Raw genomic sequence first — 17,065 nt, 5'->3', positions numbered from 1 at the left:
CTCTAGGCGTAGAACCGCCTAAGTTGCGCCACGTTCCAGGGGTTTGGCTCCTCCACCCCTGTCTTCTTGTCCTTTATCCTGTATGCTCCTCCTCCGATTACTTCCGTGACGATGTAAGGGCCAAGCCATGGTGACTCGAGTTTTTCATGACTTTTTTGCGTGAGCCGAAGAACTAGGTCGCCCACTTGAAAAGATCTTGGCCGCAAACGTCGACTGTGGTAATTCTTCAAATCCTGTTGATATTTGGTTACCCGAGACAGTACTTCATCTCGAGCTTCATCAAGTGCGTCGACATCATCTTCTAGCGCTATTTCTTGACGTCTCTTCGTCATACTCCGCGACGCGTGGAGAGTTGTGCTCTATCTCGATTGGCAATATCGCTTCGCTCCATGAACCGGAAAAACGGAGTTTCTTGTGTCGCCGTATTTGGTGTTGTTCGGATGCTCCACAACACACTTGGTAGTTCTTCAGGCCAGGTATGTCGAGCTTTTTCTAGTGGTCCTAACAAGCGCTTCTTGATACCATTGCAGATGATGCCATTGGCTTTCTCGACTTGCCCATTGGTTTGAGGATGTGCAACTGACGCAAAGTTCAGCTTGATACCCACCTCTTCGCAATAGTCTTTGAATTCATTGGATGTGAAGTTACTGCCGTTGTCCGTGACGATGCTGTGGGGCACTCCAAATCTGAAGACGAGGCCTTTTACGAATTTTATCGCGGATGCTCCATCCGGTGAATTTATCGGCTTCGCTTCTATCCACTTTGTAAATTTGTCGACAGCCTACTAGCATGTACTCCTTTCCTCCCGGCCATGATTTGTGTAACTTGCCCACCATATCAAGTCCCCATTGAGCAAAAGGCCATGACAATGGTATTGGTGCTAACTCGCTCGCCGGAGAGTGAGGTTTTGCGGCAAACCTTTGGCACGCGTCGCAAGTTCTTACTATTTCCTTGGCGTCCTCGATTGCTGTCAACCAGTAAAATCCTGCCCGAAAAACTTTGGCCGCAATAGCTCGACTACTTGCGTGGTGTCCACATATTCCTTCGTGTACATCCTTCAGAATTATTCTTCCTTCTTCGGGTGTGACGCACCTTTGCAAGACGCCTGAAATACTTCGCTTATACAATTCTCCCTTGACCACCGTGAAAGCTTTGGAGCGTCGAATTACTCGCCTTGCTTCGACTGGATCGTCGGGTATTTCTTTCCTGAGGATATATGATATGTACGGCTGCATCCATGGTATCTGTATCACCATGACCAGGTCCTGATCTTCTTCTTCGTCCTCTTGCTTTTCCTTGGTAGCCCCCGAAGGTTTCTTCTCCTTCTTTTTTGGTTTTGTTGACTTAGTGGATCTCTCTGTTATCTCTTCCCAGAATACACCTGGCGGGACTGCCAGTGCATTGCGACCCGATGTTTGCAAGAACGTCGGCTTCGTCGTTGCTCAATCTACTAATATGATTTACTTCGCATCCATCGAACAACTTCTCGAGCTCGTTGTACACCTCCTTGTATGCCATCATGCTATCATTGACTGCGTCACATTGGTTCATAACTTGCTGCGCCACCAACTGTGAGTCGCCAAAGATTTTTAGTCGAGTTGCACCACAGGCTTTCGCCATCTTCATCCCGTGTATGAGAGCTTCATATTCTGCTTCATTGTTAGATGCGTTAGGGAACGTCATCCGAAGGATGTACTTCAATTTGTCGCCTTCAGGTGATATGAGTACTACTCCTGCACCAGCTCCTTCTAGTCTTTTGGACCCATCAAAGTTCATAGTCCAGGTTCTCGATAAATCTGGGGTCCCGTATTTTGCAACTCCATCCACTCGCGATGAAGTCCGGTAGTATTTGCGATTTTATTGCTTTTCTTTTTTCATACGTGATGTCCCGAGGGGAAAGTTCTATTCCCCAAAGGGAGACACGACCCGTAGCTTCCGGGTTATTCAATATATTTGACAAAGGAGCTTCATTGACCACTATGATCGGGTGTGCCGAAAAATAGTGGCGCAATTTTCGTGCTGTCGTGAACACTCCATATGCTAGCTTTTGGTACCGAGGGTACCTTTGTTTTGAGGGCGACAAGACTTCGCTCACGAAGTATACCGGCCGCCGTACGCCATGGATTTTCCCTTCTTCTTCTCTTTCGACAACTAACACCGTGCTAACCACTTGGGGTGTGGCTGCAATATACAACAGGAGAGGTTCCTTTTCCTTTGGAGCCACCAGGATTGGTGGTGTCGAGATTTTTCGCTTCGGATCCTCGAAAGCTCTATCGGCTTCTTCGTTCCACCGGAATTTATCTCCTTGTTTTATCAGCGCATAAAATGGTAACGCTTTTTCTCCTAACCCGGCGACGAATCCGCTCAAAGCTGCGACTCGCCCGGTTAGTCGTCGTATTTCTTTCAACTTCGTTGGCTTTCTCATTGTTACTATGGCTTGTATTTTGTCGGGATTTGCTTCAATCCCTCTTGCTGAAACTAGAAACCCCGAAGTTCTCCCGTCGGGACGCCAAAAGAGCACTTCGTCGGGTTCAGCTTGAGGCAGAATTTGTCGAGGTTGTCAAAAGTTTCTTTGAGATCCTCGATCAGCGTTGCCCCCTTTTTTGACGTTATGACGACATCATCGATGTATACTTGCACGTTTTTCCCGATCCGTGTTGCTAAACACTTCGCATCATCCTTCGATATGTTGCTCCCGCATTTTTTAGACCGAAGGGCATTGTCTTGTAGCAAAACACGCCGTAAGGTGTAATAAACGCTGTTTTGGCTTCATCATCTTCTTTTAATCTGATCTGGTTATAACCAGAGTATGCATCCAAAAAGGAAAGACGTTCACAACCTGCCGTGGAGTCGATGATTTGATCGATCCTTGGGAGGGGAAAGTGATCCTTAGGGCAATGTTTGTTGAGACACGTAAAGTCGACGCACATGCGAAGGACTGTCGTGTTTTTCTTCGGCACCATCACCGGGTTAGCTACCCATGTGGCTTCGTAGATATCTCTCCGATAAAACCAGCTTCCTCTAGTCGATTTATTTCTGATAGCATGGATTTGCGGTTTGGTTCCGAAAAACGCCGCAAAGGTTGTCCGATTGGTTTTGCTCGTTGGATCCAAATTTAGGTGGTGCTCGGCAAGTTCCCCGGGTACTCCCGGCATGTCAGCTGGACACCATGCGAAGATTTTCCAGTTCTCACGGAGGAACTCGACGAGCGCGCTTTCCTATGCGATATCCATGTTGTTTGCAATGGATGTCGTCTTTTTTGGATCCGTCGGGTGAATCTGCACCTCCTTAGAATTTTTCTCTCGTGTTGAAAGTTGATTCTTTGTTTGGCCTTCCAACGTCCGGCGATACGTCGTAATCGGTCATGCTTTTCGACGCCAAGTATTCAGCTTGCATCCCGAAGGTTTCGATAACCGATGGAAATCCTTGTCGCACTTATCGCCTAAGGCGAAACTCCCTTTGACCGTGATTGGTCCCTTGGGTCCAGGCAATCTCCATAACAGGTATGTATAGTGTGGTACTGCCATAAATCTAGCATATGCTGGTCGTCCCAACAAAGCGTGGTACTGCGATGGAAAATCCACGACTTCGAACTCCAGTTTCTCGATTCTATAGTTTTCTCGGGTTCCAAACTGAACGTCGAGGTTGATCTTCCCCAATGGGTAACTTGGTTTCTCTGGTGTGATGCCGTGGAACCTTGTGTCCGTTGGCTTCAGGTTTGCTAAAGATATGTTCATCTTCCTCAATGTATCTGCATACATAAGGTTTAAGCTGCTGCCACCATCTATGAATACTCGAGAAACGTCAAATCCTCGCGATAACCGCCGGCGGAATAAGTGCCGACCGCCCCGGTCGAGGAACTTGTTGCGGGTGGTCTCGCTATGGTGAAGCCGATGTCTTGCCCCGACCAATTGAGGTACTCAACCGTTGGTGGAGGCATTTTCTCCGCCATGAACACCTGTCGCGAGATTACTTTTTGAGCTCTATTGGACGGCCTTCCCTTCTGAATCATCGACACTGCTCCGTTGGAATTAGGATCAACATAGGGTGGTGGTGCCGGTGCTGCCGCTATTCTGAGCTGGTGTCGATTATCCTCTCGTAATCGCGGGAGGTGGCGGTAGGTGAACTTCGCTCCCGGGCTCCCGAGGATTTCTCTCGTGCTGCTCGAGCGTGAGCGTTTCTCGCACATCTGAACATTGCTTGAAAATTTCGACAGTCTTTCTGCAGGTGCCCTGACTGTCTTTTCCCATTGCTGTCGAGGAAGAAGTGCATCTGGCACGGTCCGTTCAGCATTTCTTCGGGGGACACAAAAGGTCTTGGGAACCTTGGCCCACTATTTTGCCTGTTGCGGGAGTCGTCCCTATTATCGCTTCGCTGCTCATTGCTTCTTTGATAATCATCTCTATTGCTTCCCCCTGTGTTTGTCCGAAATCCTGCCGAAATTTGGCCTGGGGCGTCATAGTTCGGGTACTGCCGAGGAAATCGTCGCCTCGATTGATAATTTCGACCACGGTCCTCTTTTGGTGACCTGTGTCGTTTATTGTGGACAGCATCTTCTCCATCCGCCCATTTGTTTGCTATCTCCATCAACGCGGATATTGTCTTTGGATTGGTCCTTCCCAAGTCTTCGACAAAGTCTCCACGCCTAACTCCTGCGACAAACGCATCTATTGCTCTCTCGTCAGATATATTTTCTGCCGAGTTTTTTATGATGTTCCACCTTTGGATGTATTTTCTCATTGACTCATCTGGCTTTTGTCGACATGCCCTCAGCTCTTCTAACGACGCAGGTTTTTTGCACGTGGACCTGAAGTTCTTGACAAATACTTCCTCGAAACTTTCCCAGCTGTCGATAGATCCTGGCTGAAGTTTTTTGATCCAAGATCGTGCGGCTCCACTTAAGTGCACCTGAATACTTTGCATTGCTGTTGCCCTAGTTCCTCCAGTTAATTTTACCGTTTCAAGGTAATCAACTAGCCAATCCTCTGGATCTTGCAAGCCGTCGAATTTTTTGAAATGATCGGGCAACTTAAATCCCGAAGGGACTCGAGTTTTTCGTACTCTCCTCGTGAAGCACGGCAGGCCGCACATATCTTCATCGTTAAGCTCTGGGGATTGCCGATGGTCTCTTCTGCTTTGCCTTGCTCTATCGACCCTTGCTTGTACTCCTGTATCTCTTGCTCCACTGGGCCCTTCAGGAGCTGCCGCCGTTGCTGCTGCGGGTCGTGGACTATTTTGCCTTGCCGCTCCTTCTGGAGGCGTTGTTACAAACGCCGTCCCCATAGCTCCGACCCTCGCTAACGCCATATTGTATAACGTTTCTCTTGGGTCACCTGCTGGTGGCCTAGATGCGAGAATATAAGCTTGTGTCGCCATGTACCCAGCTTCTGGTGTCTTAGGGATAATGTTTCCTCTTTCATCTATCGACATAAAGGACATGTCGAGGTTTTGAATTAAGTGCTCTCTTTCTGCTTCGGGTATGTGTTGCAACCTTGATCTTCCTCTCGTTCCGAGCCTCCCTGTGACTATCATCCGAAACTCTGGATTGTCGACTTAGATCTGCCCTTCTCCTGCTGGATGCAGAAGCTGCCTCCTTTCTCCTGTCCAGCTCAGCTGTCCGTTTTTCTATGTTTCTGGCAGCTCGTGTGAGTCTATATTGATAAGCTTGCAGTTCTTGAGCAGTAGCCGTTGTCGTCATTGGTTCCGAGCCATCTAGGGCTTTTGCAGCTCTATCCCAGGCTGCTTGTGGAAGTTGAACTCTGACACGTGGTGTGGGCCCAACATATTTAGTGCCCATACCTCTCCTTAGATCTGAGGGATCGACATAAGGGTTACCCAAATCGTCGAAAGCCTCTGATGTTTCCTCTTGATCTTCGATAGCATAGATCTGATGGTATTTTGCACTCAAATCTATGTTGGGTTTGGTGACATCATTATTGAGATTGATGAAGACCTCGCCCACTGTGATAGATTTGTCGATGAAGTCGTAGCTGTCGTCATCGCTTGAGCCATCGCTTATATATGAGTCCGCAGATGACTCGAATGATATGTCGTTGAAGATCTTGGCGAGTTTCTCTCTTGTTCTGGTGCTGACGTAGCGTGTTTCCGAGGTTTCTTCTTCTCCTGACTCGGTTGACGACGCATAGCTTGAAAAATCGGAATCGACCGCCGACGATCCCGACGAGATCGGAATTTCGACACGATACGATCCTTCCTTCTCGACGCGAAAGTGAAACCTTCCGAACGTCATCTCCATGGGCTCCGCCGGATACGCATATGCATCCAAACGGGAAGGTGGGTGAGGAACAAAATCGACAAGACCAGCGAGCGACCTGTTTACCTCGATCCATAGTGTTGCTTCCGGTTGACGATGTCGAAGACTTTGAACGTGCCATCGAGATCGGATCCTTACGCCTCTAATTCCCACGGACGGCGCCAATTGACAAGGGATTAACTTATCAATGCCTATGGATTGTAGGCTAGGGTTTAGTTAGAAGTAGAGGGCAAGTAGATCTCGAAGGTTTCAGCTCGAAAAGTACTCGACGAATATGAAAACTAGGGTTTGCGGACAATGATTCGATGATCTCCTCGTCCCTCGACTCCCCCTTTATATAAGAGGTGGAGCCGAGGGTTTCGTTTTGTACAAGTTACGTAGTCCGGGACGGTTTCTAACTCATCCCGCCGGATTACAAATAACACTTCCTATTACAACTCTATCTTTTCCTTAAATACATCTTGGGCTTCCGAATCTTCTTATTCTTCGGGTAGTGGGCCTTCAATAAACCCCGGGTACTATATTCGGCAGGCCCATTTGGGATGCCTATGTCAGTCCCCACACCACAAGGCGGCGCGGCCTGGAGGAGGGGTGCGCCGGCCTATGGTGTGGGCCCCTCGGCCGCCTCCCGACTCTGCCCTTTCGCCTATAAAAACTCTCCGTCGCGAAAACCCTAGTACCGAGAGCCACAAGACGAAAAAAGTTACTGTGAAGCTGTCGCCGCCAATCCCATCTCGGGGGATTCTGGAGATCGCCTCCGACACCCTGCCGGAGAGGGGAATCATCACCGGAGGGCTCTACATCATCATGCCCGCCTCCGGATTGATGCGTGAGTAGTTCATCCCTGGACTATGGGTCCATAGCAGTAGCTAGATGGTTGTCTTCTCCTCTTGTGCTATCATGTTTAGATCTTGTGAGCTGCCTATCATGATCAAGATCGTCTATCTGTAATGCTACATGTTGTGTTTGTTGGGATCCGATGAATATGGAATACTATGTCAATGATTATTGATCTATCATATATGTGTTGTTTATGATCTTGCATGCTCTCCGTTGCTAGTAGAGGCTCTGGCCAAGTTGATACTTGTGACTCCAAGATGGGGTATTTATGCTCGATAGTGGGTTCATGCCTCCATTGAATGCGGGACGATGACGAGAAAGTTCTAAGGTTGTGGATGTGCTGTTGCCACTAGGGATAAAACATCAATGCTTTGTCTAAGGATATTTATGTTGATTACATTACGCACCATACTTAATGCAATTGTCTGTTGTTTGTAAATCTCATAGTAGTCATCATGATATGTATGTGCATTGTTATGCCCTCTCTATTTGTCAATTGCCCAACTGTAATTTGTTCACCCAACATGCTATTTATCTTATTGGAGAGACACCACTAGTGAACTGTGGACCCCGGTCCATTCTTTTACATCTGAAATACAATCAACTGCAATCTCTGTTCTCTATTGTTCTTCACAAGCAAACATCATTCTCCACACCATATGTTTAATTCTTTGTTTACAGCAAGCCGGTGAGATTGACAACCTCACTGTTAAGTTGGGGCAAAGTATTTTGATTGTGTTGTGCAGGTTTCACGTTGGCGCCGGAATCCCTGGTGTTGCGCCGCACTACACTCCTTCACCAATAACCTTCATGTGGCCTTCATCTCCTACTGGTTCGATAACCTTGGTTTCTTACTAAGGTAAAACTTGCTGCTGTACGCATCACACCTTCCTCTTGGGGTTCCCAACGGACGTGTGCTTCACGCGTTATCAGCTAACTTTTTACCTGACTTTTGCACAATTTTGCGCGCGAGCTGTAGTACCGCTTTGACAAGCGGTAGTACCGTTCGGGCGCGAATCTGATCGTTTTTCAACCTCAACAGTCATATTTTTGGGCCCCATGTTTATACATCTCTTCCACCTCCGACCCAACAAGTTCTTTCCACCCATTCTCTCTCCTTCATTATTGACCTTGAAGAGCTTTACCATCCTCTTGATCCCTCCACTATTTCTTGCATATTTTTGGGGGAAAGGAGAGAGGAGATCTAGACCTAGTGCTTCACCAATTGAATCCCTCTCCAAGTGAGGGGATCTTGCTAGATCTAGATCTTGGAGTAATTTGTTGTTCCTCCTCATATTTGTTCTTCCTCCCTTATTCCCCCAATAGGTTTTGTAGCATTGTTGGAATTTGGGAGATAAGAACTTGAGCATCTTAGTGGTGTTCTTAGTCATTGCATTAGGTGCGTCGGTTTGGGTTCTCTCCGGGGTTTCGGTCTCGTAGAGAGCGTGTTGACCTTAGTGGTGTTGTTGCCTTCGTGGCCTTGTTGCCTTAGTGGTGTTGTTGCCTTCGTGGCCTTGTTGCCTTTGTGGTGTTGTAGTCTTTGTGGCCTTGTCGTCTTTGTGGCGTGGTAGCCTTTGTGGCGTTGTTGCCTTTGTGGAGTGTGGTAGCCTTTGTGGTTTTGGAGCCGATTGTGGCGCGTTGGAGTCTTTGTGGCTTTGTTGCCGGTGTGGCGTGTAATAGCCTTATGTGGCCTTGTACTTGAGAGCCTCCGTGTTGTGAAGTTGCCTCAAGCTTGATACTTGGGAGTTTGCCCCAAACTTGTACGGGTTCGGTGACCACCCTCAAGGGTCCCTTAGTGGATCGAGGCTTTCCCTGTGGTGGAAAGGCTCGAGGAGAATACGGTGGCCCTAGCGGCTCATTGGAGTGCCTCGTGCCTCCACACCGCTCCAACGGAGACGTAGCACCCTTGGGTGTGAACTTCGGGATACATCGTCGTCTCCTCGTGCACTGGTTACTTCTCAACCCGAGCTCCTTTACCTATGCGCTTTACATTGTGATATCCATCATGCTTGATGTTCTATATCTAGTTGTTATCGCCTTGTTGTTCATCATGCTTAGCATAGGTTGTTGGTGCACATAGGCAAACCCGTAGTTATAGGCTTTGAGCTAAACAAGTAAACATTAATTAGTTTTTATTCCGCCTTATTTAGCTCTCAAGTAGAAGTTTTTATAACCCGCCTATTCACACCCTCCCCCTCTAGACGACATCCTTGTACATTCACAAGTGCAACAACCACAACGATTTCTGAAGGTCTGAAAACCCAGCTCCTGTGGCGGAAATTATCAAACTTTAGAAACTAATCATTGTCAAACTAAACAAAAATGGTTGCTACAAAATATGAAACGTGCCACCAGCTGCTGATATAGCCTACCAACATGTCCCGTAGAAACTATACCTCACGCACAGAATTTAAGAGCTAGGTCAGAAAAAAAATATAAAAATATGCACCAATCAGCACACACTACCCACATGCATCAACATCCTTGCAAGCATGTTCAGGTAAAATAAGCTTACGATTGTTCTATGCTATACAAGTTTGTTGTATGCGAATAGAAGTGCCCATTTATTGACATGATTCTTTAATCTTACAACAAGACATGGGACAATTTACATTATATTTGTTTACAATTCACCTACTCTGTTGAGTCCCAAGAAGTACTCTCATATCTACAGCCAGGGATTATTGGTAAACAGCCTACAACATTAAAACACTACTACATGAAGAAAATCTGCAAGGACAAACAAACAAGTCACGCAGCAAAGTGATGCAAATAAGATAATGTCATAACAAACATTTTTTCAAATACCGTTACAAAATGATTAAAATAATCATTTTAGCATACGCAGACAAGATGCAAGCCTTAGAACGCTAAGTATTTGTGTTCTCTAGAACGACAACTACTACTCACTGTGTAGAGAACACACACCTGAGAATAAATGGCAGGAGGCTAGCATTTTAGCATAACTGGTCAAGGATGTTACACATCATAGTTTGGTCAGTCCAGTTGGACAACTATTCTTAGCAATCTAGCATAAGTTATCATGGCCTTAGCACATGGCAAAATAATCAAAATAGTTTGCATATTAGGATTCAAATTGCGAACCCCGAAACGCCCCTCCATACCCAGGAATGTCACACTTGGAACCATGGTGCTTGGGCTCACCCTCGTTCCAGCCTGCATTTGCAATAATTAACAATGCACGCAAATAAGAGAAGAGCTATCACCAATTTACATGGATCGTGTACGATTGAACAAATGGAAAGATAACACACCTTGATGATGGTGTTGCCGACATCTAGGACATGATTTTCTGGATCCAAGTATCCCAACCAGTTTAACTTGGGAGCATGGCCAATCTTGATCCTTGTGCGGTTGCCATCAGGGGTCCAAGGTTCCGAATGGATGAGCTGCTCAAGGCGTGGGGCATCCACCACGTAGATTTCTTCGATGAAGGACCCGAAGAGCTGCACGCACCGGAGGCTTTGGCTGACAAGGCGGAGGTGAAGCTTGAAGAGATTGCCTTTCACAGTGAGTGTCTGCAGCACGGGGCTCCTGTCGAGGATGAAGTCCAGATCCCTGCTCTCCACAAGGACATTGCAGAGCTCGAGCTCCCGGAGGTTAGGGAAACAGGTGGAGCGCGGGTGTCCGGCCGTGCAGGGGAACCTCCAGAGGCCGAGGTAGAGGCGGGTGAGGGTGGCCATGCCTAAGAAGGTGGCGGGGAGAGCGATGTCGAGCGGATACCGGCAGTTGACGAGGACGAGATCTTGGATGCCCTTGTCGGCGAGGAGCTGGAGCCAGGTCGTGAGCAGGCCAGGGAACTCCGCCACGCGGCTGCTGGTGAGGTGGACGCAGCGGAATGGCCCCGGATGCGCGGCGAGGACGCTGGACACGGCGGAGGTGGCGGGGAGGAGGTCGGCGTCGGCGAGGACGAGCGGGGCGGAACGCCAGACCCCACGCCAGCGGCGGGAGAGGGCGGCTGTGCGCGCGGCGTCCTTGACGGGGAGGCGGGAGACGATGTCGCCGAGGAGCGCGTCGGGGAGGCGGCTGACCCGGTCGACGGCGTCGTCGGGGGGTAGGGCGAAGAGGCGAGAGGCGGCGGAGACGGGCCGGGTGGGAACGGCGAAGTTTGTGGGGAAGAACAAGCGGGTGACGAACTTTTCGTACTCGTCCAGTTGTCTGTCCAAGAACTCGTGCGCCACCGCGGCCATTGCCGCGAGCGGCCCTAGGGTGTCAATGGCCGCCGCCGTCGCTCGCCGGAAGAGTCCTTCGGGCTCGTCCGGGTCAATGCCTAGGCGCCGAAACCCGGCCGCCAACGCGGGGTTCACAGGAGCGGGCGACACCCGGGTGTCCATGGCCGCCGACGGAACCGCGGCGGTGGGGGCGAGGGTTTTGGGCGGCGCGCGGGTGGAATGGGGCAGGAACGGCGGAAGGGAAGGGAAATGATTTCTTTTTTTTCTTTTCTCTTTTTAGAAAGAGAGAAGAGCGCCTAGGTGGGCCTAAATGTTCGAAACCGATCACTCATGGCCCATGAATCGGTCACGCCCATGTTTCTGTATCCTGTGACTGTGAGTGTAACTGGTTGCCGATTTCCTAAAAATAGAGAAAATTACATAAGCCAGCAACTCTTGAGATCATTGTTGCACATACCAGCGACTTAAATATTTTGTTGCACAAATCAGTAACTCTAGAATAATTGGTTGCAAGGAGCTCTAGGGTTAACAGATTATGCAATTAAACAATATGCTTGCACAGAGGATTAGAACGGCTATTAGATGGACAGGCTCCAAACATTTCCCCATGGGCGGTTTTCTTCAAGTAGGTGCCACTAGGGAATTAACCGTGTTCAATCAAATATTTTTGGAGGTGCTCCAAATTAAAACATGTCTCCAATAATTTGGAGGCGATTAGCCCGTCGGCAATAAAATTCTTTTTAGAGGCGGTGGAAAATACCCCCCCCCCCCCCGGGTTGATTGAGGGGCAGTCAGAAATGCGCCCGCCTAGAGATTTTTTCTTTGGAGGAGGCCTCAAATAAATACCGCATCCGGGTCCTGGCTTAAATATGGCGCGACTTGATGTTCAAATAAAAACTGGGTTCGAGTCTTGATTTAATCTACAACAACTAGTTGTAATTCAACTATCTGACAAAATTCAAAAAATCCGGAAACAACGGCTATGTTGCACTGGAATCGCCGCCCAGCATTACCCAACTGGGTTGTTTTCCTAAGGAATGGGAATCCCAAGGAGGGCGACGACAACGGATACCAGACGCTTCGGCTTATTCACCGGAGTGGTGTGATAATATTCAGATGGTCTATCGGCTACAGACAACAACTGCGAAAACATGGGTAGCCCGTAGAAATTTGGACTTCCAATATATAGCAGAAGCGGGTGGATTATTCGCTCCCGCTTAGAGGCGGTTTGGTTTTTTACACCAACTCCAATATCTTCTGGACGTCCGTAAAAAGTCAGGCATCCCGGAGGTGTAATGGCGAACCGTATATCTATCCAACTCTGTGTGCGCAAGCGGTCAGAAGAAAATCGTTTTATCAGCGACTATCATCGGGAGACCGAATAGATAACCGCCATCGACACATGGTGGGGAACCTCCTCCGGTGGCCGGATCTATACTAGTGATACAAAATCATTCAGATTTTATTTTCTAAGTTTGTGTTTTTGGCACGGAGAAATATTTTTTAAATGTGTGCTATACCATTTACTTAGTCTCGGCGGGACAATACTCTCATTTTGGCACGCAAACTGGTCCGGCTTGCTCCAGGATTTTGATTTATTTTTTGGTACGTGGGGTTCACTTGCCAAGGCCACATCCATGTCACTTATAAGGTGGGCTCTCATTGTCCAATACAGTGCTAAGCAGTATAAACAGATCATTATAGCTCACGCCAAACAATTAGCTCTAGATTTACTGGTTTGTGCAACAAAATATTTGAATCACTAGTTTATGCAACAACAACAACCTCAAGAGTTGCTTGTTTGCGCAATTTTCTCCTAAAAGTAGTTGGCATCCTCTTTAAAAAAAAGTTTATAGGTTGGTGTTGCTGGAATAGATCGTTGGACGAAGAACAGAAGTTCAAAATGTTGACCATGTGTCTTAAAAAAAATGTTTATAGATTGGAGTATTTTTCTTTTAAATTGCAAATACAGAGTACTATATTCAACAAGTGACACATGAACGTCGCAACATATAATGCCGCAAATAACTCGGCATGTTGGTAGTTTTATTTCTTTTTCTATTCAGCATGTTCCTAGATCAGCAAATAACTCAGCCCACCTCTGTGCAAAGCTTGCTAGCACATTGACGGTCACTAGCTGGCTAGATTGTATTCCGGGCTTCCTAGCTATCAGCATCAGGCTGATGCAGCGGGGTCTATTTTATATCTGAATAAAAGCTCTCCCAATTCCTCGCAAAAAAAACATATAATGCCGCAACTCAGGCCCAAAAGAACCCCAGTTTGGTTACTTGTGCCGAGCCTTAAAATTTAGTAGGCTTGAGAAAGTTTTCATAATTTCTGTCGATTTTCTCTCACATCTCAAAAACACGTGTACTCAACTAGTAGCTGTTATTAAAAAATGTCACTTCTCAATTCCTGTCATATAAATTGCATATCGAGTATGGGTGAACAATTGCATTCGATGAGCCGCCAATAGCAAACAGAGGCCACCTTTCATGGTATGAATGTCTTTAGCGATCCCACTTTGCATAAGATTCATGTTTAATTATTTACTATTTTGCGGCTCATCTGAACTTGTTTTCCTTTCAAGGAAAGTGGAGGGGGAAAGTGCACATCAAGATTCACAACTCGCAGTGGAAGAATGTAGACACATTTGGTCAATGGTCATAATTGGTTATCCTGACGAACATAATCAACCATGATGGATCAGATATCTACTGGAACATGCTAAAGGAAACTGATAAGAACATCAAGGAAAATATCTCTGGTAAATTATACTACTATCTGAAACTCGTACCGGTCCGAAACCTGGAACTGAGCATTTTTGCAAATATCTTTACAACATCCAAATGAAATAGTACACCGCAAAAAAATCTAGACATTACAACAGAGCAAGAAGTAAAGCCATATGAATCAAATAGTGTACCATAGAGTTGCCATAGCACAACCAGTGCCAGGCTTGCAGGATTGATCCATGTGCATAAGGGAAGACTGAACACTTGATGCGAGCTAACTTGAAGGGTTCATCTACAGAGAAGGGTGGGCGTGTCATGGTTAAGGCTCCTCAAAGAGTGGGATCCAATTCCAGCCTAAACACTGGACTTTTCTTCCTCCTTCCTCTAATATATAAGTTCGTGCTTTTCTCCAGGCAACAGATTTGTAGGGTTATTAAGCGATAATGCAAAATTAGCAGCACTATAGTTGTCTATAGCATTATGGATACACTTTCATAGCAATGCTCGGAAAATAAAATTTCAAGTTTGCAGGCGTTCCACAGGAAAATAGTTGAGTTTCAACATAAAGGGGCCTCATGTTGCAGAAGAAGAGATAAATGAATAGGAGAAACATATGCCAGCAAAATAACTGAATGTATATAACCAACTGTTATCCAGTCCTAAGATGGAAGTACAGAAGGCTTATGTCTTCACCTTCATACCTGAGCAATCTAGTTCAGTAGCACTCTGTGAATGACAACAAAAATGGCACCCTCACAGGTTAGTATTTCAGCATTCGAATTTGACCAAATGCGATGCTTAAGAACTGGAAGTAACAGAAACTGATAAGTAACCTATCTAGGGTCGACTGTAGATTCATAAATTAGCAAAGTTTCAGTCGAACATGTACATGCAACACAGGTTTATAAGAGCCCAAGGTGGACAGGCAAAGTCCTGCCTACTTGACACACGCAAGGGGCTCCACCTTAACTCTGAAGCTGAAAAGTTACAATCACAACAATCGTGTTTTCCTTTAGTCTTACAGACAACAAAACGTAGAACTGCATGTACTGCTTGGTGCTTACAAGTTTCAACTATCAAATTCAGTTCATGCTGCACTAATTAGGTCGGTTTTTCTGTTAATTTATAGAGAATTTTGATCAGAATTTAGGACATTTGGACGTGCACACTAAAACTAGTCATGGGAAAGGTAGAAAAGGGCCACAACGCACTACGCAGTACCCAAATATATGATTAACCAATATATGATCGGTTTGATCTAATGGCTGGTATGTATGACCCTTTTTTTGACCAGAAATCAGGCTGGGCAGTAGGAAGTCCTATGTTTGCAAGCAGCTTGTAGTTTCCACTGTTTAATTCTGATTCTGCAATTTTGAAACTAATGTACATTAGCCCGTTGGAATATAAATGGTTTAAGGACCAACCATGAGTACTCCCAACTCTATAGTCAAGAATTACTGGTAAACAGACTACAAGGTAGAAACACTACTGCATGAAGAAAATGTGCAAGCACAAACAGACAAGTCACGCAGCAAAGCGATTTAAATAAGATTATTCATAATAAACATGTTTGTAAATGGTGTTACAAAATGTCATAGCATACGCAGACAAGATGCAACTTGCAAGCCCTAGAATGCTAAGTACTTATGTTCCCTGGAAGTACTACTCGTCACTGTGGAGAGAACACCCAAGGATAAATGGCAGTGGGCTGCATTTTAGCCTAACTGGTCAAGGATGCTACACGCCTACACATCATAGTTTGGTCAGTCTTGGACAACTACTCTTAGCAATGTAGCTAAAGGTATCATGGCCTTACCACATGGTAAAATAACCAAAGATTATCTCTCATGTAGATGCTGCAACAGAGCACTAAGCATGGACGACGAAGGAAAAAGGGTCCCTTATAGAAAAATCAGACCCTCTCTTGAAGGTCAGTATTTCACGCTCTTCATCTATAGGAAATTTACTCTCATAGAGCAGCAGCGAACAGCATTTGCTGGCCCACGTTGTGTCGAACAGAGACTTGACCCTCGAATTGGCCTCGGTCGTCGAACTGAAGTACCCTTTGCCATACACAATGACCAGCTCTTGCAGCATCTGTGCTCTCTCAAGGAAGAATTTCAGGAAGCAAAGCTCACTCTGATCCCCTTGGAAGTTCTTGAAGACCACTAAATTAATGTGTGAACGGATGCATTCAGTGGCACCGGACTCCTCCCAGAACTTGAGGTTGAGCTCGCCTGTGGTCTCAGCAGTTTTCTTGGACTGTAAATGAATCAAATTGACGGAAATTTCAGCTTTAGTTCAATCACGCGGCAGCAGCAATAGTATAAATAACTTGGTGCAGATGCTAAATCATTGTAGGATAGAATGAGGGGGGCGGGGGACCTTAATATGCAGCCTCTCGACATTCGGAAAGCATCTGAGAATGCAAGGCAGCATTTTTGCTTCGTTTTGGATACCCAAACACAATTTTAAGCCAAGGATCTTGACGGATGGTACCCTGGTCGTCGGATCCGCCCTTGTGCCAGCCTGAAATGCACCCAATTTTTCCATACAGATTCTCACATTGGCATCGATCATTTGACAAAACTTGAGAGGGGGGGAGGGGCGAGGGGGGGTTAAACCTTGATGATGGTGTTGTCGACCTGCAGTGTGTGCACTTCCGGGTCCAAGTAGCCAAGTACGCTTAGCGCTGGGGCACCGCCAATGTTGATCCTCTTGCGCGGAGATCTCCGGGTCGTCGACGCTGCGGACCAGACGATGAGACGCTCGAGGTGTGGGGCATCCTCCACGGTGATTTCGAGATCACTGACCATGCTCGTCTGCACGCACCGGAGGCTGCTGCGGCCAACGAGCGTGAGGCGATCCATGGAGAAGTTCCCTTGGATGCACAGTATCTCCAGCACGGGGCTCCCGGCGAGGATGAAGTCCAAGTGCCGGCAGTCCATGACGACGCTGCAGAGGCCGAGCTCGCGGAGGTTGGGGAAGGAGGCGGCGCGGGGGAAGTTGTTGAAGGCGGCCGC

At 47.0% G+C, this 17,065-nt stretch overlaps 1 protein-coding gene across 1 annotated transcript; it reads right to left on the bottom strand.

Annotated features, from left to right (window-relative positions):
- Nucleotides 1-15,582: 15,582 nt before the first annotated feature.
- LOC124699342 lies at nt 15,583-16,571 on the bottom strand. The gene is made up of 2 exons (XM_047231656.1): nt 16,428-16,571; nt 15,583-16,304 (listed from the first exon to the last, which is right to left on the bottom strand). Exons 1-2 carry the CDS (start codon nt 16,479-16,481, stop codon nt 15,912-15,914), a joined length of 447 nt encoding a protein of 148 aa, XP_047087612.1. The 5' UTR covers nt 16,482-16,571; the 3' UTR covers nt 15,583-15,911.
- Nucleotides 16,572-17,065: the final 494 nt, after the last annotated feature.

The sequence above is a fragment of the Lolium rigidum genome, chromosome 3, assembly GCF_022539505.1.
Source record: "Lolium rigidum isolate FL_2022 chromosome 3, APGP_CSIRO_Lrig_0.1, whole genome shotgun sequence".
NCBI lineage: Eukaryota > Viridiplantae > Streptophyta > Magnoliopsida > Poales > Poaceae > Lolium > Lolium rigidum.
The sequence above is the reverse complement of the archived record's forward strand: the minus strand, read 5'-3'. Positions and strand labels throughout refer to the sequence as shown.